This window comes from Hemicordylus capensis, chromosome 4 (assembly GCF_027244095.1).
Source record: "Hemicordylus capensis ecotype Gifberg chromosome 4, rHemCap1.1.pri, whole genome shotgun sequence".
NCBI classification, from domain to species: domain Eukaryota; kingdom Metazoa; phylum Chordata; class Lepidosauria; order Squamata; family Cordylidae; genus Hemicordylus; species Hemicordylus capensis.
This window is the reverse complement of record NC_069660.1, coordinates 197,235,048-197,257,029: the sequence shown is the minus strand read 5'-3', so window position 1 is coordinate 197,257,029 and position 21,982 is coordinate 197,235,048. Positions and strand designations below refer to the sequence as shown.

The 21,982-nt window shown below is 44.1% G+C and overlaps 1 protein-coding gene across 6 annotated transcripts in view; it reads left to right on the top strand.

Moving 5' to 3' along the window:
• Nucleotides 1–21,441, top strand: part of CDH9 (cadherin 9) — a 209,438-nt gene extending 187,997 nt beyond the window's left edge. For 4 of the 6 annotated variants that reach the window (XM_053247486.1, XM_053247488.1, XM_053247487.1 and 1 more), the window contains 3 exons: nucleotides 16,486–16,603; nucleotides 16,822–17,073; nucleotides 20,258–21,441. In XM_053247486.1, the coding sequence (XP_053103461.1) occupies nucleotides 16,486–16,603; nucleotides 16,822–17,073; nucleotides 20,258–20,745 (858 nt within the window). In that variant the 3' untranslated portion in view covers nucleotides 20,746–21,441. Of the gene's footprint in view, nucleotides 1–16,485; nucleotides 16,604–16,821; nucleotides 17,074–20,257 lie in introns of those variants that run through there. The other 2 variants (XM_053247491.1, XM_053247489.1) reach the window with 2 other exon arrangements.
• The last annotated feature ends 541 nt before the right edge of the window (nucleotides 21,442–21,982 follow it).

Here is a 21,982-nt window from a genome sequence, read left to right as displayed (position 1 = left end):
GGAACTCCATTCTAGATAGGAAAGTGAGGATTTAGGATCTCTAATCTATCTATCTAAATGGATGCAGATGGATTCACCATCTTCTCTGCACATATGGTGCAGGGCAAGAGACTTGCCATGTTGCAAGGTCAACAGCCAGGTAGGAAGAGAGAGAAGGAGGAAGGAAGTTGAATCCCCTAAGATTAGCAATCTACATTTCAAAGGGATAGCATCAGAGCAGCAGGAAGTGATGACCAAATGTCTTTGACCTTCTAGCCCTCTGACTTACTAGTCTGTCCTCCACTGTCTGAGGCAAAGAGACAGCGCAAAGTCCTTTCCTTCCAACAGATTTTGCCTGCACGTGTGAATAGACCCAATTAGTATTTGGCCCAAGGTGGAGAACTATACTTTCACTAAAATTACTTTAGTAAGGGTTTTTGTGAGGTCTGTCAACTAACTAAAGATCTTTCTGTTGCTGATAATCCAGCTCTTATTAGATTAATTAGAACTGATTACATATACGTAAAATTTATAGTTTAAGAACATAAGAACATAAGAACAGCCCTGCTGGGTCAGGCCCAAGGCCCATCTAGTCCAGCATCCTGTTTCACACAGTGCTCCACCAGATGCTGCTGGAAGCCTACAGGCAGGAGTTGAGGGCATGCCCTCCCTCCTGCTGTTACTCCCCTGAAACTAGTTTACAAAACTTCACTGAAAAATTCTGAAGGTAAGAGACAGCCATTGGCACTTTTGATGCAGGTTTCCATCACTTTAACAAACAAAAACAGACTAGCTAAAGCTGTAGAGCTTACCTAGTCCCAAATCGTGGAAGCCTCTTTGATCTTGTGGGCCAGCTCAGGGACCACACAGCTCTTTGGAGCCTGAGGAAGTTGTCTTCTGGGGTTTTTCTATCCAGGGCTTGGGCAAAAAATGTCAAAAATGGCAGGGCCAGTCAAAAAGACAACACCCTCCCTCCCTCTCTCTCTCTCTCCCCTCCCTCTCATGAAACCCAAAAGTCACGGACAGATTAATCACAGGTCCAGTAAGGGCACACACAAAAGCTCGCTATTAAAACTTAGTTGCCAATCCATATACTCGTAAATAAAATAATTGACAATATGCTGCTTATTAAGCCTCTCTCTGCCCCAAATCTGCCATCTCAGGTGACCACCTCCTTACTCTGCCTCCTGATACAGTCAGCCCAGGCCTCCTCATGGCATTTCATATCACCGCATTCAAATAAGACCAACCTGCTTTGCCTTTCTTTTTGACATTTACAAGTGTCTTAACCTGCTCTTATAAGAGTTTGTGCCAGTGAATTATAATGGAGAAGAGGTGGGCTGTGAACACTGAAGAGAAGGATATTAGCTTTCATTTATACTAGCTGATCCCGCACAGAGCATCTGTGCAGCAGTACATTCCCCCCATCTTCTGCCCCACTCCCCTCCCCCCAAGCCCTCTGCCCCATTCCCTTCTCCTCCAAGCCTTCTGCCCCACCTTGCTCCCTCCTCTGTTTTCCCCTCTTTCTCTCTCTTTCTCTCTCTCTCATTCGTGCTCCCCCCACCCCCACCTCCCCCCACCCCCACCTTTTTAGCCTGCTTGTGTTTTCCCTGCTGGCCATTGCCGCCGCCTCCTTCCTCCAGTCCCTGGTGTCGGGTGGCCAAGCGTTCAGCTGGCTCCTTCCTGCACGGCCCTCCCTCTAGAGAGCATCTTCCGAAGCGGCCAGCCATTTGTCTCTGCCCAGCCAGGCTCCACCGCTTTCTCTCCCCTCAGCTTCCCCACTCCCTTCTGCCCCAGTCCCTTCAGTTCTCCTCTCCACTTGCCTGCTTTCCTTCCTTCCCTTCCCTCCCCAAGCGGCCACTTCCCTATGCAGCCAACCACTCCCCAGCCAATCCAGTGCCTCCACCGCCCAGCCAATCTGCTGGGTTGCCGGGACACATCCCCACAGAGGCTTGTCTATGAGAATTAATATAATAGATAAGAGTCCATGATAATGCTTACCCGCTACAATGTCTGGTAATGCAAGACACCAGAAAGCAAATGAGATCATATTGCAAGGCAATGTGGTGGGTTTGAGCACTACCCCCACTGCTGTGTCTGTATAAAGACTGCCAATGGTATTTTGCAACAAGGCAGTTCCTCCCTGTAATAAAGTTGCACAAACACAATTTCATGACATGATGCCCATTAGAAACACACAACTGCTTTTGCGCCTGTTTACAATGAAGTGGGACTGCCACGTTGTGCAACATCATTGGCAGCGTTTACACTGATGGAGCAGTGTGGCTGGTGCTCCAACTGCCTGCATTGTCTTGCATGAAACTTGAGCCACTGAATGCATACACCTCTTGCCTCAATCCTTACATTAAAGGAGGGTCTGGTTGCTGATACTATCCTTTGTTTCTCTGACATGCTGGCCCAGGAAGGCAGGAATGTAGATGGGAGGGGTGGGGTCTTTCATGGAGAAAGCATCCATTACACCCAGTTATATATCCCTATGCTACTGAAACAGCATGCAATGAAGGCATGGTGAAACAGCAAGCATCCTGCCACCATAAGGCTGATGTCTTTGACAGTGCATTCCAAAGTTCCTTAAACCGCCTAATTACAATAAACAGTTGCACATTAGTTGTGTAGCTGTGTCTCTCCCCCCCCCCAATCCCCGCTAAGCATCACTTCACACTGGCATTGTTTCACTTCCTAGGGAAGTGAACTTTTATTCTTAAACTCAGACAGAGAAGATACAGATAATGAGACATCACACTTGCCAAATATCTTCATAAGTAAAACTGAGAAATAAGAAACTTGTCTCCTTGCTCTCATACTGGCAGTGGCAATTAGCAGTCCCACAATGACACAGGAACTGCAAAAGCCTTCAAGCAACAGTAGATTTGCAGAATTAAGATGGAAGTATCACTGGTCCCCATCTGTTTTTTCAACTGTCATTTTAGATGTTTTAGAGAGTATCAATGCACTGCAGAGGAGTGATTGTACACAAACGCAGACTTGTCAGCAGAATGTTTTTTATTTCATTTTTAAATAACTCACCTTAGGGTTTTTTTGAGAGATGTTTGCCATCTTGTGGAAGGCTACTAACTTTCAAGTGAGAGCCAGTGTGGTGTAGTGGTTAGAGTGCTGGACTAGGACCGCGGAGACCTGAGTTCAAATCCCCGTTCAGCCATGATACTAGCTGGGTGACTCTGGGCCAGTCACTCCTCACTCAGCCTAACCTACTTCACAGGGTTGTTGTGAGTAGAAACTTAAGTATGTAGTACACCGCTCTGGGCTCCTTGGAGGAAGAGCTGGATATAAAATATAAATATAAAATAAAAGTGTAAGCTGGGTAATCTTTCACTTATATCTAGAGATGGGCAAGCAGACTACTAGAAAGTAAAGTAACTACTAGAGAGCCATCGAGTCGGTGTTGACTCCTGGCAACCACAGAGCCCTGTGGTTGTCTTTGGTAGAATACAGGAGGGGTTTACCATTGCCATCTCCCATGCAGTATGAGATGATGCCTTTCAGCAGCTTCCTATATTGTTGCTGTCCAATATAGGTGTTTCCTATAGTCTGGGAAACATACCAGTGGGGATTTTTTGAACCAGCTACCTCTAGCTTGCTAATCAAGTCATTTCCCCGCTGCGCCATTATGTGCTTCTTGCCCCGGAAGTGCTTGGGACCTTTTCAGAGCTCTAATTACAAACACTTGAAAAGCCTTGAGGGTCTTTTTAAGCATTTAACTGAATCCTTAAAAAGGCTGCCTCCTCCTCCAACGCAAAAAATTTATTAACCTCTATATATTGTTTTATCCCCATAGTTTTAACTTTTAGCGTCTTCCATTTATTACTCTAAATAACTTTGCAGAGACTTTTATTTTGTGGATGTAAATTGTTTGAACCATTTTTGTCTGTTTCCATTGCTGCGCTGGTCAAAGACTGAAACAAAGACTGTGCTGTGCTATATTTAGGGGAAGGGAGAGGAGATGGTGGAAACTGCAGCCATAGGGCTCACATAGAAGAGTGGAATCTTTCCCACTACAGATCTTGGAATTTGACTACAAGTCCTAGGATCCCTGGCAGGAAATGATGCTCCATGCATAATTTCCAGATGGAAAAAGAGGCCCTTTGGGGCCTCTCAGGGCCTTCTCCTCAGCAGGAAATGGCAAATTGAACCTCATCTATGGACCAACAACCTGCTTCTACCTCTTCCTAGCTGTTGGAGTTCCAGTGCATCAACCTTTTGCAGCAACTATCCTAATGACCACTAGGGGCATTGGAAGCAGAGTAGCTAGTGAGGGTCTCCTTACCTGTCCCTGCTTGCCTCTGCTCTATGACCCCTGCTTTGACTCCTCAGGTACTTCCTGTAGTGAGTCAGTCCTCTTACTTTCCTCCTATAGAGAAGATGGAAACATTTCTCTCTTTCTCTCTTTTTCATTGTGTAGCTGATAGAGAGGATAGGTCTTTCCTATCCCAAATGTACTTCACCAATAAATCAATTTAGTTTAGACTCTACAGTGATCTCCATGTGTATTACTGAAATAGTTGCAACAAAAACTCTGCACTCTGTAACTGGTGTGGTAGCTTCCTAGGTGCTTTGATAAATAATCACAAACGCCAACACTAGGCCCTTCTGCCTTCTCAAGGTAACTTCTTCTACCATGAGGAAGGGTGAACTTTGAGCGAGGGTGCAAGCAGAACTGAAGAGGAGGCCTGCTCAAGATAGGAACATAGGAAGCTTTCTTATACCAAGCAAGACCAATGGTCCATCTAGCTCAGTATTTTCTATGTAGACTGGCAGTGGCTTCTCCGGTCTACTTGCAGGAAGTAGTCTCTCTCAGCCCCATCTTGGAGATGTCCGGGAGGGAACTTGAAACCTTCTGCAAGCAAGCCTGCAAGTGATCTTCCCAGAGTGGCCCCATCTCCTGAGGGGAATATCCAATTCAATTGCAAACCAGGTAGGGATGTACACAGAACTGGCAGGGACTGGTTCAAAGGTGGGGGAATACCGTTAAGGGCATGGGAGGGTGCTTTTACCCCTCCCACCATATTTCCCCCACCGGCACTGCACTGTAAAAGGGTAAGGCAGAGCAGCAGTGTACCTCCTGCCGCCCCATTCCCTCATTGGACCAGAAGTGATAGGATGTACCTTGCACGTGTGCGCATGTCGGTGTGAATGCACGCACGTCACACTCATGCCTGAAGTGCACGTGAGCCAGCGAGACATGAACACACACGCACCTGACGTGGACATGCACACCGGGTACTTCCTGCCACTTCCAGTCCAATGAGGGAACAGGGCGGTAGGGGGGTACAGTGCCACCCCACCAGACCTTTTACAATGCAGCGCCAGTGGGGGAAACCTGGAGGGAAGGGTAAGAGCATCCTCCCCCGCCCTTAATTGTATCCCCCCTCCTTTGAATTGGCTGAACTGCCAGTCGTTCGAACCTTTTCGGAGGCCCATAAAAGGGCCTCTAAACAGGTTCATGCACATCTCTAAAATCAGGGTTGACTCCTCTTGATACCACAAGACCAGCTCTCCTCCCATATGTGCTTGCCCTGATTCCATTCCATCAGTATTCAAACAGTGGTGTTCAAGCCAACACCCAGCACATCCCTACTCCATATAATTATCCCACCCCTTAAACAAGTGTCTTGTATATGCTGCTGGGTTACAGAAGAGATCCCATTCCCTACTATTTAGAGTTACAGTTGATTCAGTAAGCCATGAGGAATGATGATTTGTTACACACTTAAAAGGCTGGTTTCCATTATCGTTTTGCACAAATAGTTGGGTTGGGGAGTAAGAAAGAGGAGGCACATGCACTCATGACATATGTCTTGAGAACCTGGGGAAATGATGCCAATATCAGGAGGAGCTCATGCCAGCCTGAGCTCCTCTGCCCGACATCAAATTTTTGATTACTGGTGCTGGGAGGAGCTTGGTCTGGCCTGATCTTCTCCCAAAATTGTTGCCATTTTCCCAGGTTCTCATGTGGGAGTGCACATACCTGTCCCACTGGAGCCTACCCCTCCAAGAATTTTGGCAGCAGAATGATAATGAGAACTAGCCCAATATGTCATTGTTCATGTTTATAAAAGTTAATAGATAGTCATTTTTTAAAAATCCAAATTGGAGAAAGATATATAAAATTTGAATTCAGTAATATCATTGGGGGGAAACTGCAACCTTTGGTGAAAATCTGTGAGGTGTGTGTGTTGCTGAACATAATGGAATTGGATTGTGATGCACTATCTCAGGGGTAGGCAATCTTGGTTCCCTAGCAGTTGTTGAATTGCAATTCAGTTTATTTTCATTTGTCTGCAGCTGTTGTTGAATTGCAGTTTCATTTATTGTGGCTGGGGATGCTGGGAGTTGTAGTTCAACGACAGCTAGAGAGCCAAGGTTGCCTACCTCTGCCCTATTGGGTTGAATCAATGTACTGGGAGCCTTACCTGGTGGCAACATGGCTGGCTAGCCACCTGCCTTTTAAATTCCGACATAAATGGGATTTTAAAACTCTGCTTTTCTTCTGGAAGAGAGAGTGGGCATCTCCCCCACCCCAGGAATGTTCAGGGGAAAGAATACAACATCATGATGCTGCCTCTTTCCACAGAGCATTATGGGGTGGCTCTCAGGGAGGAAAGTGGAGTTTTAAAACCCTGTTTCAGTGTGAAGTTATGAGACAGATGGAGAGCCCACTATGTTGCAACCAGGAATGCAACCACCTCCACCAGTCGAATCTGATATGAGACAGACTGTATTGGACATCCTTGAACCAGCTGGGTTGCATTTTTTTTTTGCATAATTTTAGAGATGGAAAACTGAGGCTGAGGGATAAGTGGGTTGCTTAAGACCACCCACTGAGTACATGACTGAGGGTGAAAATCCCAGGAAGAAAACCTACGGAATGTACAGACAGGGATTTCCACATGAGGTACAGGAATCATCACAGCCAATAGTAAACTTTCAAAGAGAAGTCACAGACTATAACTATCCTCCATTGGCAGCTCAGACTGGAAGTAACTCAGTGACAGCACCAAAAAAAAATGGAGGGGGCAGAGAAGGGGCAAAGTGCATTTCTGTGTGGGTTTTCTGTGTTCCACATATTAGATTACTGAAACAGAATTGAGGGGGCAGGTGGGGGTCAAATCACTTGTCTGAGGGGGTGCTTGCTCTCCCTTGGCCCCCTCTGGAGCTGCTCTTAAAGTGACTGCATTTGTTAAGTCTGAACCTGTTCTGAAGGTGACATTTGCATGTGGCACAGAAAAGGGGGTAAAAGTCATTCATTCCTTTCCCATGATTTCCGGTGTCTTGTGCAAAAGGGACAATGCTGTCATTTCTGTTGAGAGCAAACATGTCTCAGAGTATACACGATTCAGTGTATTCAGCCTCAGAGAATTCAAGATACTTGGATTCTCCTTGGAAAGGGGGTTATACAGATGACCATTTAAAACCACAATTCATACTACACAGTCTTATCCCTATTATTATTAACTGTTATTTAAATCCTTTTTCCAAAGAACTCCGCTGATGTAAGTGGCCCCGACTTCCATTTTATCCTTCAACAAGCCTGTGAGATATGCTACTCGTGAATTAACTAATATAAGGACTAGAAGGGAGTTTCATGTCTCTCCTGTCCAAGACACCACACTGGCTTTTACATTTTGCTGTACATATGCCCTGTTGTGAGGTACACTTGTTCTTACCATTTGGATGCAGATAAACAGGCTACCCACAGGGGAAGAGAGCTCACCCTAGAGGTAGTGTCAGAGGTGCACCTAGGTAATTTTGGAGCCTGGACCTAAAGGCCTTTGGAGCCTCGCCTTCCCCTGCAAATTAAGCATCATCATGCTCTATCAGGCAACCACACCACCCGGGATAGACTAAAGAGGATTTGAGGGGCCCCAGGGGCTGTAGAGGCCCTGGACTTTGGCCCTGAAGTCCAGGGGTAAGAGCGCCTCTGGGTAGTGTAGCCATCTATATTGGCTCAGTGAAAGCATAGAAATACATGTTGACTCATTTGCACACCATCGCTCCCTGCTTATACACCATGGTTTGGCCAATCCAATCCTAAGACAGTAGCCACTGGACTACAATGGCCACTATATGGCCAAGAAGTAATATGCAAATTGGGTCATTATAAACATGGCTGTGAGCATTGATCTTATATAACATACTAGTAGCTGGGGCCAGTTGTTGACCGGGCAAAGTCATTTAGCTTTTAAAAAAGTTATGAATAGCTTTCCTCAGCATATTCCAGTATAAATAGTACTGCATTCACCTACTTTAAGGGGCAGGATTGTTTACGCAAAAAAAGATATCTGTAGGTAATTCATGAAGTGTGGCTTTATTTTGCACAAACAAATCCACCAAAAAACCCTCATCAAAAAATATATAATAGATACAATTTGTATGTGTGTAAGATAATTTTTAATTAATGTGCAAGCAATGGGGAAGTGAAAGAACAGTTTGAAATTTGTAGGATGTCAACATCAAAGAATTTTATTTTATTGAATAATGGCCATATATGGAATTTGAATCAAGGTAAATTTACATCTGAGAAAGATCTGCTTCTCTTGGACATGGGGCCATGTTTGAATTACTGATCTGATTACTGAGTGTTCAAAATCTACCCCCACCAAAAAAAAACCCCAACAACCCCCAAAAACAATTAAACCTTTCGCCTAGCACATAAATTATTCATTCAGCTAATTTGGGTGGCAGGATTGTATATGCAGAATTTGGTATCTATAGGCAATCGGGAAGTCTGCCGCACAAACACACCTACAAACTCTTCAAAATATATAATAGATATTTAAATACATGAAGAAAGGAGAGGGACATTCCCTATCCAATATCAGAAAAAGGGCCTGTACGAACAGGCCTTTGAACCTCAAGATAACTTGCTAGAATTTGTCTTCTTACTGGACATTTTCCCCTTGCATTACTCAAGACAGTAATTGCAGAGATCTAATTACATGCCATTTTAATTAACTTCTTATCTTAGCCTTTCATTGTTTTGCAAAGTTTGCAAAGGGGAAGTTTTATCCAGTTGATTAGATACTTGAAAAGGACATTTTCTATAAACTTCTAGAAAAGTTGTGGGGCTTGATCATGACTCAGAAGTTTAAAATTGAGGCTGTTGGACCAGCTAGTGCAGGAGGAATTAAACAGCAGGCAACAACTCCGGAAAAATAATCAACAATTCAAATCAAGGAACAACTTTGGCATCAGGCTGCTTAATGAAGCATGGAGAAATGTTGAAACGTATTCCAAATGTATGTGTTGCCTAGTGCAATACATTTTTTTTCATAGTCCTGCCATGCTCCATTGTGTGGGAGGATGACTCAGAGAATATTTATCTCCAATGCTATAAGAAAACCAAACCTAGAAGAATAGTGTTATACTGTGACCAGGATGGGAAACTTTCTAGTGACTTTACTGTATATGATAACTTATGGTGGGTGGTGGTCTTTCTATTAAGGTTGCAAGCAATAGCCTGTTTATCAGGAGTTGACAATTCCATCCAGATGTACTTATTTTACATGCCTCTGTTGTAGTGGAAAACTAATGCTGGAGGAGGGAAGTGGGAAGCAATGAGCAGGGATTTCAAAGGCAAAAAAGATAAGTGAGGCTTGAATAGATTTGCTGGGCACCACAGAAATTTGAAGGGGTTGATGAGTGGAAAATGCATTAACATCCCAATTCACATGTTCCAAGACTGAGTTTACTAGAATTACAGTAACTAAGGATGAACCCAGGAGAACTCTTGTTCAAAGTTAAGATCTGTCTGTACCAGAGCTGTGTGTTCTCTTTGCTTAAAAAAATTTAATTTTTTTTTTTTGGAAAAAATTGCACCAAGTTACTCCAGATTCAGAGCTCCCCCCCCCTTTTTTTAAAAAGTAAAATTCTATGGGGTGATTCTGACGATTAGCAAAAATTGGGCTGGCCTCCGCTAGCCCGATTTTTGCTGATCGTCAAAACCACCGGGCTCGCAGCCGAGCCCGGTGGTTCTGGAGCGGCAAACCCACTCTGGAACCCCTGCTAAAAAGCAGGTCTGCAGAGCAAGCACTCCAGGAAACCTGCCTTTTAGGCTCGTGAGTAGCCGCGGTGCAGCTTCGTGCCGCGCCTACTCATGAGTAGACCCCCGGCTGGGAGGCGAAAAGCTGCCTCCCGGCTCGGGGGTCTCCCGAGTATGCCCTGCGCGCTTGCACAGGGCATACTGGGGCTTGCAGGGGCTTCCTGGCCCCCGCTCCCCCTACCCCCGCCAGCTCCCCCCAGTTAGCTCCCCCCACCCCCGTCAGCTCCCCCACCCCCCGCCAGCTCCCACCCCCCACCCCCGCCAGGCTTAGCCCGCTCTCCCTGCAGTTCTTACAAAAGCGGGTCTCACAAATTGTGAGACCCGCCTCATTGTGGAGTGGACAGGCTGCTCACCAGAAGCAGAGGACAGGTTCAGCTATCACTGCAGCAATGTCCCCCCAGTGCTTTACTTTTCTACAAAGAGGTGAGTGACAACCAGGGATGCATCCAGGGACACCACTGAGATGGAGACTAAATTTAATCCTTCCCCTACTGATCTGATTGAGCATATCAGGCCTGCATTGCGGGTTCCATTTTTTTTTTGGTCCATCTAGAATAGGGTTTCTTAACCTTGGGCCCCCAGATGTTGTTGGACTACTATTCCCATCATCCCCAGACATGGCCTTTGTGGCTGAGGATGATAGGAGTTGTAGTCCAACAACATCTGGGGGCCCAAGGTTAAGAAACCCTGCCCTAGAACATGATGAAATACAGTCACAGGCATAGTAGTAAAAGGTCTGTGTTATAGGCTGGGGTGAATGGAGTACTCTTTAATCATATATGAATGAATGGTTTCCATTTCCTTATGTAGGCAGAGCCGGTGCTACCATTAGGCCAACTAGGCAGCCGCCTAGGGCGCGGACCACAGAGGGGCACAGAGTTTAGAGTGTCAGTATGTTTGCCTAGGCCCCAAAATAGTCTGGCATCAGCCCTGTATGTACGGGAAAGGAAAGAACAGGACAGGACATCACCGGGGTAGGTGATATAGATAGCTCCCTGTCCCTAGGTACCCTAATCACTAATAATCAAGATGTCTATCTTTATAATCCCATCCAAGGTGATTTCCTCCTCACTCCAAAGTGTGATAGAGTTTGAGGAACAGAAGATAAATAGGGCTAGTTCGGCTGCTTGCATCACTCCACAGGATAAGTAAGTGTGTGTGTAATTCTCCCCCACCCTCAGCATGCAGGGACACTGTTCATTAATCGCATGGAGAGGTGGTTCATCCAAATCGCTGTTCTACATGCTCTAGAAATCCTAGTTTAAATTAGTATTTGGACCAAGTGTAGAAAAGCGGTTTGGATTGATCACCATCTTAGTATAATTAATCAGCAGCACCCCTGCAGCCAGGGCGCTTTCCAGATTAGGCCCTGCAACAGGGTCAGGACATATCTCTGAAGTGTGCTTCCACACTTCCTGTGTTGTGACACTGCAGTTCCTACGCTGACAACAGGGTGACGTTCATATTTCCAATGCTTTGTTTTGAATGTAATCACTGTGATATAGTGGTATGATGTCATATATCTTGTGCAAAGAAGTTGCTGTTTTTTCAGGTCATTAGTTTTCGTGAGACTGCTCCCCCTGCTGTTTATGTTTTGAATGCGATTTGCCTGAACGGAAGCATTTTGCTGCTGTTGAGCAGCTAGGCTGGAAAGCACCCAGGAGGGGCAGGTGGGCGTGTACACTCATGGGCATGCAAGTCCTTATCCCATGAAGTCAGTCCAGCAAGGTATAATCTGAAGTGGCCCATAGGCAGAACAGAATATAGGAACAGGAGACAGACATACAGAACAGATATTGGAGAAGGCAGGAAAACAAACTTAGGAACATAGGAAGCTGCCTTATACCAAGTCACACCACTGGTCCATCTAGCTCAGTATTATCTACACAGACTGTCAGCAGCTTCTCTAAAGTTGCAGGCAGGAGTCTCTCTTAGCCCTATATTGGAGATGCCAGAGAGGGAACTTGTAACCTTCTGCATGCAAGCCTGCAGATCCTCTTCCCAGAATGGCCCCATCCCGAGGGGAATATCTTACAGTGCTCACACATGTAGTCTCCCCTTCAAATGCAAACCAGAGTGGACCCAGGTTAGTAAAGGGGAATTCATGCTTGCTTCCGAAATACCTGCTTTCCTCCCATGTTTGACTTATTTTCCATTTTTTTGTCCTTGGTCTCAGCGGCTCCTGTTAGTTCTTTTGTCTTTTCCAATAAAACCAAAGTGGACCAACTTGATTTTTTGAGTATGTTAGAACTGCCCTTCAGTTAATGCTCCATGGGATTTTTTTTCCCCCGGCCACACAACTCTAGCTGAGCATTTTGCTTCATCCCTGGGACTTGAACAGGAACTTGAAATCTACTAGACAGTGTGGAGTAGCTGTAATTGTAATGGGAGGCATTAGAAGTGGCTGGAGATTTCAGAAGGTCAATCTTGAGCTTGCCAAACTGAGCATTATCCAGAGTACTGAGCTGCCTGCTACAACTAGGAGCAAGCCATTGTTTATGCACTTCTCAATGCTTTCAGAGTTGCAAAACCCAGAACAATTCACAGGTGTCTCATAGAAATGTCTCTCTTTCAATGCCTTTATTGTGTTGGAAGCTAAAGGCTGAAATGGGAAGGGGGAGGCAGGGATTTCTAAGGCAAAGGAGTGAGGTTTGATCAGGTCCCTGAAATTAAGTGTGGGGAGCAGCAGAGACAAAGGGGTTCCAAGAACAGAGCCTAGAGATATCATTTAGTCATGGTGGGGTAGGCACCGGAAGCACCACCATCCCCTGATTTCAGAATGCATTTTTTTCCCCATAGGCACCTGAACTTCTGGTTATTATGTGGTAGTTAGCACAGCAATTGTTTTGAAAATGCACTTTTTTGCAATGTAAGCATGAGTTAATGGAACATAGGAACGTAGGAACATAGGAAGCTGCCATATACTGAGCCAGACCATTGGTCTATCTAGCTCAGTATTGTTGCAGGCAGGAATCTCTCTCAGCTATCTTGGAGAAGCCAGGGAGGGAACTTGAAACCTTCTGCTCTTCCCAGAGCAGCTCTATCCCCTGAGGGGAATATCTTACAGTGCTCACATGCTGTCTCCCATTCAAATGCAAACAGAGCAGACCAAAGAATAGGCCTTTGAACTTTATTGTGAATCTTGCCTTCCCTTCTTGAAAACTGAAATGGTGCCCTCCAGGGTAATGGAACAAACTTCTAGATAAGGTTTGACAATCTACCTAGACTGTTACTGGCCTCAAGGCCAGTAATACCAGAAAAGAATACAAAGCCTATCAGTTTGGGGAAAGTTTCTCAGTTATCTTCTTGAGATGTTGTTTTGTGTTAATGACTTTCTAGACTGTTTGTATTGATACAAAACTTTTAAGCTTTTCAAAGTATGTTTTGTGCAAAGTATTGTTTTAAGCCACCTCAGCTGTAAGAAGTATTAGAGGACATTTTTATTATTTATTTTTATTTATTTGATTTATAAACCGCCCTTCCAAAAATGGCTCAGGGTAGCTCTGTTTGGAGTAGCTTGATAGAAATAAGAATTTATCCCATACATTAAATAATACATATTTTTTTAAAACTCTAGCAGCCATGACCTGGGAGTGTATCAATTAGACTTGAAAAATAATATTCTACAATTCACACCCCCCCCCCAATTTTCTGCATCTGCAGCAGGAAATAACTTCTAAAAGAATAAAACTGTATGTATCAGTGAATTCTCAACCATGGATATCCTCAAGCACAGCCAGCATTTGAATCTGTAAAACCCGATTGCTTCAGGGCACAAATATGGTTCCATGAAAGGTTAAATCTGTCCTCTTTTACATAAGAATGGAAGCTGATTACAGCAATTACCAACTTAGTATCAGGAATTAGTGTCTCTCAGCAGGGGAGGTAGAGTCATGCCTTCTCTGAAAAAGACAGTGAGGCGGGTCTCACGATCAGTGAGGCCCGCTTTGTCCGGGTTTGCAGGGAAAGCAGGCTAAGTCCGCTCTCCCCGCAGAGGATCCGGCAGACCTGCCTGGGCAGCCGGATCAGCCGCCAACACATGACAGAGCCGGCAGGGGCTGGGGAGTTTGGGGGCCGCGCAGCCCCCAGAAGCTCCAGTATGCCTTGCGTGAGCGCGCAGGCATACTAGAGAGACCCCTGAGCCAGGAGGCTGCTTTTTATAGGGTGCCAACCACCAGCATGGATTGCTAACCCATGGGGTATTGGGTTCTGTTGTTTCTGAGATGTTTTGAGTGCAGATTCTCTGGTAGCATAAGAGAGTGCATTCATGGTTTGTCGCTGAAAATTTCACATGCTACCAGAGAATCTACACTCAGAACACCTCAGAAACAACAGAACCCAGCAACCCATGGGTTAGCAACCCATGGGGGTGGTTGGCACCCTATGTGCACTACACCACCACTCACTCCCGGCTACCCCAGTGCCCTCCAGGTGGAATTATGGATCTGCTGAAACCTCCATTATTCCCTAGGAGAAAATACCTTAAAGACACATAAACTTCAACAATTCCTAAGAAATCAGCCCTTTGCCCTATTCCTTTGGAATCTGGGTTGTGGCATGCACCCCTTGGGGCAATGCCACCCAATCCACTGTTTTTACCCTCAGGCCCCCTTTCTGCCCCAAAGACATGTAAACTTCAGAAATTCTTTAAAAATCAGACCCTTTCCCAATTCCTTTGGAATCTGGGTGGCAGCAGGCACCCATTGGGGCACTACCACCTGACCCACTCTTCTGTTCCCAAAGCCCCCTTTCTGCCCGAATCCACCACAAATAGCATCAGCATCACATATCAACAACAACAACAGAGCTTTGCAAAGAACTAGGCAGATTTCCAAAGGCCATGCACATCCACATCCCCCCCACCCGCAAAATGTACTTGATCTACACAACAGTTTGAAACAACAACAATGAAATGCACACTGCCCCACTGGCCAATCAGGGTAAATTTTACCCTTACATTTCCTAAAAAGGAATAAGGAGGCAATTTACAGCAGATCAGCCCATGCTTTTGCTGGCCAATCTGCAGGCTGGAAGGGTCACAAATTCAAACTGATGTCAAAACTCAAAATGGAGACGAAAGGAGAAAGACTTTTCACACTTGCAGAATGGAGTTCTGAAACAGCCAAAACAACAAAACGTTTTGTATCCGAAACAGGGATGTTTTGTTTCGGCTACAAAATTTTCTGTTTTGAGCATTGGGTGTTTTATTTTGGCTACAAAACAGCCGAAATGGCCTGTTTGGGGCACAAAACATTTTGTATCCAAAACGAAATGCACACTTCTATTTGTTTTTAATTCTGTGTAAACTCCCTTGGGATTGTTTTAATGAAAGGCGGTATATTAATTAATTAATTAATCAATTAATCCAGAGTGCTTTGGGATGGATGATGTAGTGCATGGGATTGCATACAGCTTTTTAAGAAATAACATCTGAATTAGGGCTAGAGAGAGACTGGAATATAGAAGCTGGTCAAAGAGCTGAAGTTTGAGAAAACATACATTTATTTATTTATTTATTTATTTAAAGATAGATAGATAGATAGATAGATAGATAGATAGATAGATAGATGTTTTCTCTAACTTCAGCTCTTTGACCAGCTTCTATATTCCAGTCTCTCTCTAGCCCTAATTCAGATGTTATTTCTTTAAAAGCTGTACGCAATCCCATGCACTCCGTCATCCATCCCAAAGCACTCTGGAAGTCCTATCCTGGCATGTCACTCCCCACCCCCTTATGTTCCTCACAGTTAGTGTGGTGCTCATCAGGAAAGGGAAATGCCCTAACTGTGATGATGGGCTCTGCTGACCTAACCATGAAAGCCACAAGCAGGGGTGGGAGTGACATGCTGAAGTGGGACTTCCAGAGCACTTTGAGATGACTGTACTTGTGCGCAGCTTTAGAAAGAAAACATCTGAACAGGGCTTCTGTCTTATTAAGAAACTGCCTGTCTTTTCTCCAAGCTGCAGCTTTTGTTCTTTTCACATGGGCACACCAGGAGTAAAATATGTGCCATCTTACCATCTTGCCATCTTACAAGACTCTGAAGGCTTCTGCTATAGGGATACTTTAGGGCTATTAACTTTCATATTCAGAGGCATCCACTGACCTCATGAACTGTTCATTCCTACAAGCAACAGAAGGTTATGTCAAGATCCCCAGAGAAAGAAAACCCTGCCTCCTAAGGCAGGGGCTTTTTGTTAGCCAGTGACCTGACTAAAAAAAGAGAAAGCCAACCAGAATTCATAATCATAACCTGAAACTCATTACAGTATGAATCAATTTCCTGTACTGACTTGATGCAACAATAGAGGCCACTGACCTGGTTTTTCATCAATCATTTCAAATGTTTTTCAAAACAAGTTATATTAGAGGATGAAATGGTGAGTTTATTTTTCTGACAACATGTACTGCTATTTCCTGGCAGCTCATACAAACTGTTAGTGCAATGGACAAAGATGAACCTGCTCGTGGACACAAATTTTTTTTTGAACTGGTGCCAGAATATACAGTCCATCCAAACTTCTCTATCATAGACAACAAAGGTAGGCTCTGCTTATTGCTTCTAGACTTCTTTCCTGATCTCTTCATCTAATGCCAACTTCGCCACCTTAAAACCAGTTAAAATGGTTTTTTAATTTGTACACTGCCTAGAGATACATGTATCAGGCAGTATAGAAATGTGATAGATAAATAAATAAACAGATGGATGGATGGATAATGCTTCTTAATATAACTTTACACGTTCCTTCTTCTGTTTCAGATAACACAGCAGGAGTTATAACAAGAAGGAATGGATATAGCCGCAATAAAATGAGCACCTATCTCTTGCCCGTGATAATATTTGACAATGACTACCCCATCCAGAGTAGCACTGGCACCCTGACTATCAGAGTGTGTGCCTGTGACAGCCAGGGAAACATGCAGTCCTGTAATGCTGAAGCTTTGCTCCTTCCAGCGGGCCTGAGCACAGGAGCACTCATTGCCATTCTGCTCTGCATTATTATTCTCCTGGGTAAGCAACTTATTTCCTTTATCCTGTAGTACAGCTGAAAATGGTTTGCATGTAAACTAACAATTACCAGGATCCAGTTTCCCAATATTTCTTAATCCAGCCCTGAACAAATTGTGACCAATCAAGCTGACAATGCTCCTGTTTTGTACCCCAGCTAGAGGTTTCTTGGCAGCAGATAGGTCATCATACATTGCTGTATGGTTTGGCTTGGTGGGTCAGAAGTTAGGGGTGTGCACAAAACCGGCTTGGCCTGTTTGGTTTGAATTTGAACCCAATTCGAACCAAGGTGGGTAGGTTCGGTTTTGGTTTTGCTCAAACCCCTCCCCCGTTCGGTTCAAATTCAAATCCTACTCGAACCAGTTCTAAGAGGTTCTACATAGGTATAATGGGGACTCGAATTGGCCCATTATTTCCTATGCAGAGCACCTAAGGGCACAAACCTGGGGTGTCTACCACCCACAGAACCCCAAAGCAATTGGACACTTCTGTGATATATAATGATTTTTTTGGAAGATGTTTCAATTTTTGGAATTTTCCCATAGGGAATAATAGGGACATAAACTGGCCCATTATTCCTATGCAGAGAACCTAGGGGCTCAAAGATGAGGTGGGTGGGAGGCACCCACAGATGCCTTCCACCCACTGAAACCCAAAGCAATCGGACACTCCTGTGATTTTTCATGGAAAATTTTAAACATTTTTTTCTGTTTGCCCATAGGGAATAATGGGGATTTGAGGATGCCCCAACTGGCCCTCTGGGAGGTTCCTGGGCACCAAAGCTGGTTTGAGAGCAAGGCATCTTGTGCCACAACTCCCTCCAGCAGCTCCAAGCCAATGGGGCTCATGGTATTTGTTTTATAAATTTTTGAAGATTTTAGCCCATCTCAAGGCAATGAATAGGAATTTCTCACCCATTCAAAAATATAGAGCAGTGTGTAACCTAATGAACTCTGTGTAACCTCAAAGTTCAGGGGCGGGGGATAGAAATTCCTATTTATTGCATTGAGACAGGCTAAAATCTTTTTTAAAAAATCAAAAAAAAAATCATGAGCCCTACTGGCTTGGGGCTGCTGGGGGAAGTTGTGTCACAAGGTACCTTGCCCCCCAAACCCACTTTGGTGCCCAGGAACCCCCCAGGGAGGGCAGTTGTGGCATCCTCAAATTGAAAAATCTTCCCCCCAAAATCATTAAAAATTGAAGGAGTGTCCGATTACTTTGGGGTTCAGTGGCCCTAGGTGCTCTGCATAGGGAATAATGGGCCACTTCGAGTCCCCATTATACCCTATCATTACATATCGCAGAGGTGTCCAACTGTTTTGGGGTTTGGGTGGTAGTTGGCACCCAGGGATGCCTACTACCCCAACCCAGTTTTGAAGGCTTAAACCTTCAAACCAGTTCAAAGAGGTTTGACTAGAACCAGGTTCTGTTTGGTTCAAACTCAGACCGGCATTGCCAATTCAATGCCCTGTTTGGTTTGAGTTTGAACCTTCAAACTGAACTGGTTCAAATTTGAACCTGTTTGCACATCTCTAACTGGCCCCCTCTATTTGGAGGCCAGCCCAGTTCAAGTTCTAACCGGTTGAACTGGCCCGATCGGAGTTGAACCTTGTTCAATTTGAACTGGTTCTGCATACCCCTAGTGTCCAAGTGCTACAGTATTAAATCTGAGATAGGTTAAATGTGGGAGCAGACACTGAAGAATCAGTTTATGATCCAGAAAAGGCTTTGATGAAACATCTTAATTTTAAGCCTGAACTTCCACATCAGCATCTCAGTTCTGGATTTCAAGTAGTCAAAGATAGCTTCATTTCCAATAAATACAACATTTTATTAGAACAACTGAACCCTGGGTCAAACTGTCATTGAAAAGTCAGGAAAGAATAGAATAGAAATGCTAAACATTTTGCTTTAACTAAATAGCCACAGCAACAATGCCAATAGTTTGGCTGGGGGAAAACATGGAAATAATATCACCACTGAGGATATATCTCATAGTGGTTAAAGTGGAGTTCAAACACATGAATTTACTGCATTGCCTCTTGCATCCTAATTGGTAATTAAATTTATGGGGAGATTTCACAAGTTTATCGATGGCTCAAATACTGATATCAGCAGAAAATGAATTTCACATCTCCTGCAACACCTCCACCTCTGAAAATCAAGCTGTAAAAGGTCATTTTGTAAATGTGGAACTTGATGCCTTGCTTCTTACAACAAGATGAAAAGTGCTAATGGGAGCTGACTGAATGGGCTAAAGAGCCAGTGAAAGTACTCTGGGCAGATAAAGCAAAAAGAGAGTCAGCCATTCTTCCTCACAGGCAATGTGAGAAATGGATTCTCTGAGAACCATTTCAGCTGCATGCAAACAAACAGTGTAAGTACAACAGATCAGATAAGCCAACTGCATTTATTAATCTGTTCACTTCAAGAACAAGAATTTGCTTTACTCTCCTCAGCACAATATAGACACAGCCAAAGTGAGGGAGCACAATTTTAGCAGCTCAGTCCTATGCATGTATATTCAGGAATAAGTCCCCCTGGGTTCAATGGGTCTCACTTGCAAATAAATATTCCTAGGGATTGCATTCATCTTTCCCAGTGAAATCAGTGCAATTTAGAAGTACTTAACTTTGTCTAGATTAATGTTCCTCATTGCAGAGTCCAAGTGCCAGTGGTGGCTCCCACTGACTGTAAGTGCAACTCCATGACTAATTCTTTATTAAGCCTGTGTGAAGCTTCAGCTGAAGCCAAGTACGCCACACAGCTCCCATGGTAATGTGCAGCAGAGACCACACCCATTGTTAAGTGCTGCACTTTCCCCAGTGCTGTTGGCACTCCTTTAAGGGAAATAGAACTCTTTCCAGCCCAGCGCCATCTTGGAAGATGCTCATGGTGCACTGAGGAGTGTGGCCCTTCCCAGCACTTTCCTCATAGAGCTCTATGGGGAAGGGCTACACCTCCCAGGAGCAGCCAACCCCAGCCCTACCCCACTGGCACTGGGAAAAGCATAGAACTCACAGAGATCAGCACAGTGAGAAATGGCTCTCACACTAAAAGGGTTTCTTTGCCAACATGCCCCCCCTGAAAATAGTGAAGATCACTGATCTAGATGGTACCTTATGTTTCCGACTTGCTTTTCATTCTACTGCTCAACCTGCAGATCATCACTTTTGCTTGCTTCCAGTTCTAGTTGTGCTGTTTGCAGCAATGAAACGGCAAAGGAAGAAAGAGCCCTTGATTGTTTCCAAGGATGATGTCCGAGACAACATTGTGACCTACAATGATGAAGGAGGTGGGGAAGAAGATACCCAAGCCTTTGACATTGGCACACTAAGAAATCCGGAAGCCAGAGAAGAAAACAAAATGAGAAGAGATGTGATGCCAGAAACAATTTTCCAGATAAGAAGGACTGCACCTTTGTGGGAAAACATTGATGTCCAAGACTTTATCCATCGGAGGCTAAAGGAAAATGATCTGGATCCAACTGCACCTCCTTATGATTCTCTAGCAACATATGCTTATGAAGGGAATGATTCGATAGCAAATTCCCTTAGCTCTTTGGAATCACTTACTACAGAAAGCAACCAAGATTATGATTACCTCAGCGACTGGGGTCCTCGGTTTAAAAAGTTAGCAGATATGTATGGCGGAGATGGAAGTGACCAAGACTGACATTCCAGTCCAGTGGTTCCAGTGCATAGAGTTCTATGGGAGCAAGGGCTCCCCCATTCTTCTCAATGACAATGTTTCTGTGCAAACAGCCCAATACATGTGCAGAGTATGCCTTGACATTAAAGAGAATGGCAGCAGCCCTGCGTGGTGCGGGGGGTGGAGCCCTCCATGGAGATCAATGAGCATTGGATCACAGCCCAAGAATAGCATTTCTTTACTTGGTCAGTGTTCATGGGATTTAATGCCTCTGTAACTAGATAAAAGTGGCCTACATTCTCTTACTTGGAGAAATACAAAAAATAGGTGTTTGTCTTAGTAAGGGTTTGCTTAATAAGTCAATGTGAATGAAAATGATTAGTTTTTCTTTTTTTAAAAAATACACTCACCCTCTCTGCCTAAGAAGTTGAAAAGAAGATATTCAGCACTTATGAAAATACACCTAAAAAGGCTTTTTGTGCCTTTAATATGTTGGGAAATTTAACTTTTTTTAAAGGAACGCTTTGCTTCACTTTCCTACTATTTGGGACAATATCTACCCATGTTATAACATAATCTGACTACACCTTAAAAATAAGAATGAATATACTGCCATATTTATTGAGTAAAAGAATGTCTCTGTGTTGATTCATGATATTTTTATATATGTATATTTATATTTTTGTATTTTTATTAAATAAATTAGTATTTATAAATAGATTACTACTTCATTTACAACATGGTTATTTGGTCTACAATAGGAAATATGTATTGTAACCATTAGGGGAAGGGTTTTATTTTTGCACTCATTAGAGTCACTGCTGAAGGCAAACTCAGGATGAGTACGTTGTGGTGATAGATGTCAATCCAGCACATTTATTCCATTTTATTCCTCTCCTTCCCCAAGGTTCTCAGAAAGGTGTACATGGTAGCCCCCCTCTACTTTATCCTCACAAACAGGCAACCAAGGCTCAGAGAAGGTAACTTGTCCATTGAACTTCATGGCCCAGTGAAAATTTCCAGATCTAGTTCAACACTCTAGTCACCACAAACCACAGGCTCTCATCATAAGATGAACTATAAGAAGGATTGCTGTCTTTATGTTTCTTCAGCAATGGTGGTTGCCCCAAGTCCATCCTAATTCTAGCCTAAAATATCTGATTCTGAGGAACCCTACTGAGTTCAGGATTAAACCTCATGAAAAAGGATGGTGCCTGTTTGAAGCATGAAGCCAAATTTGTCATCTTTGAGCTCTGTGCCC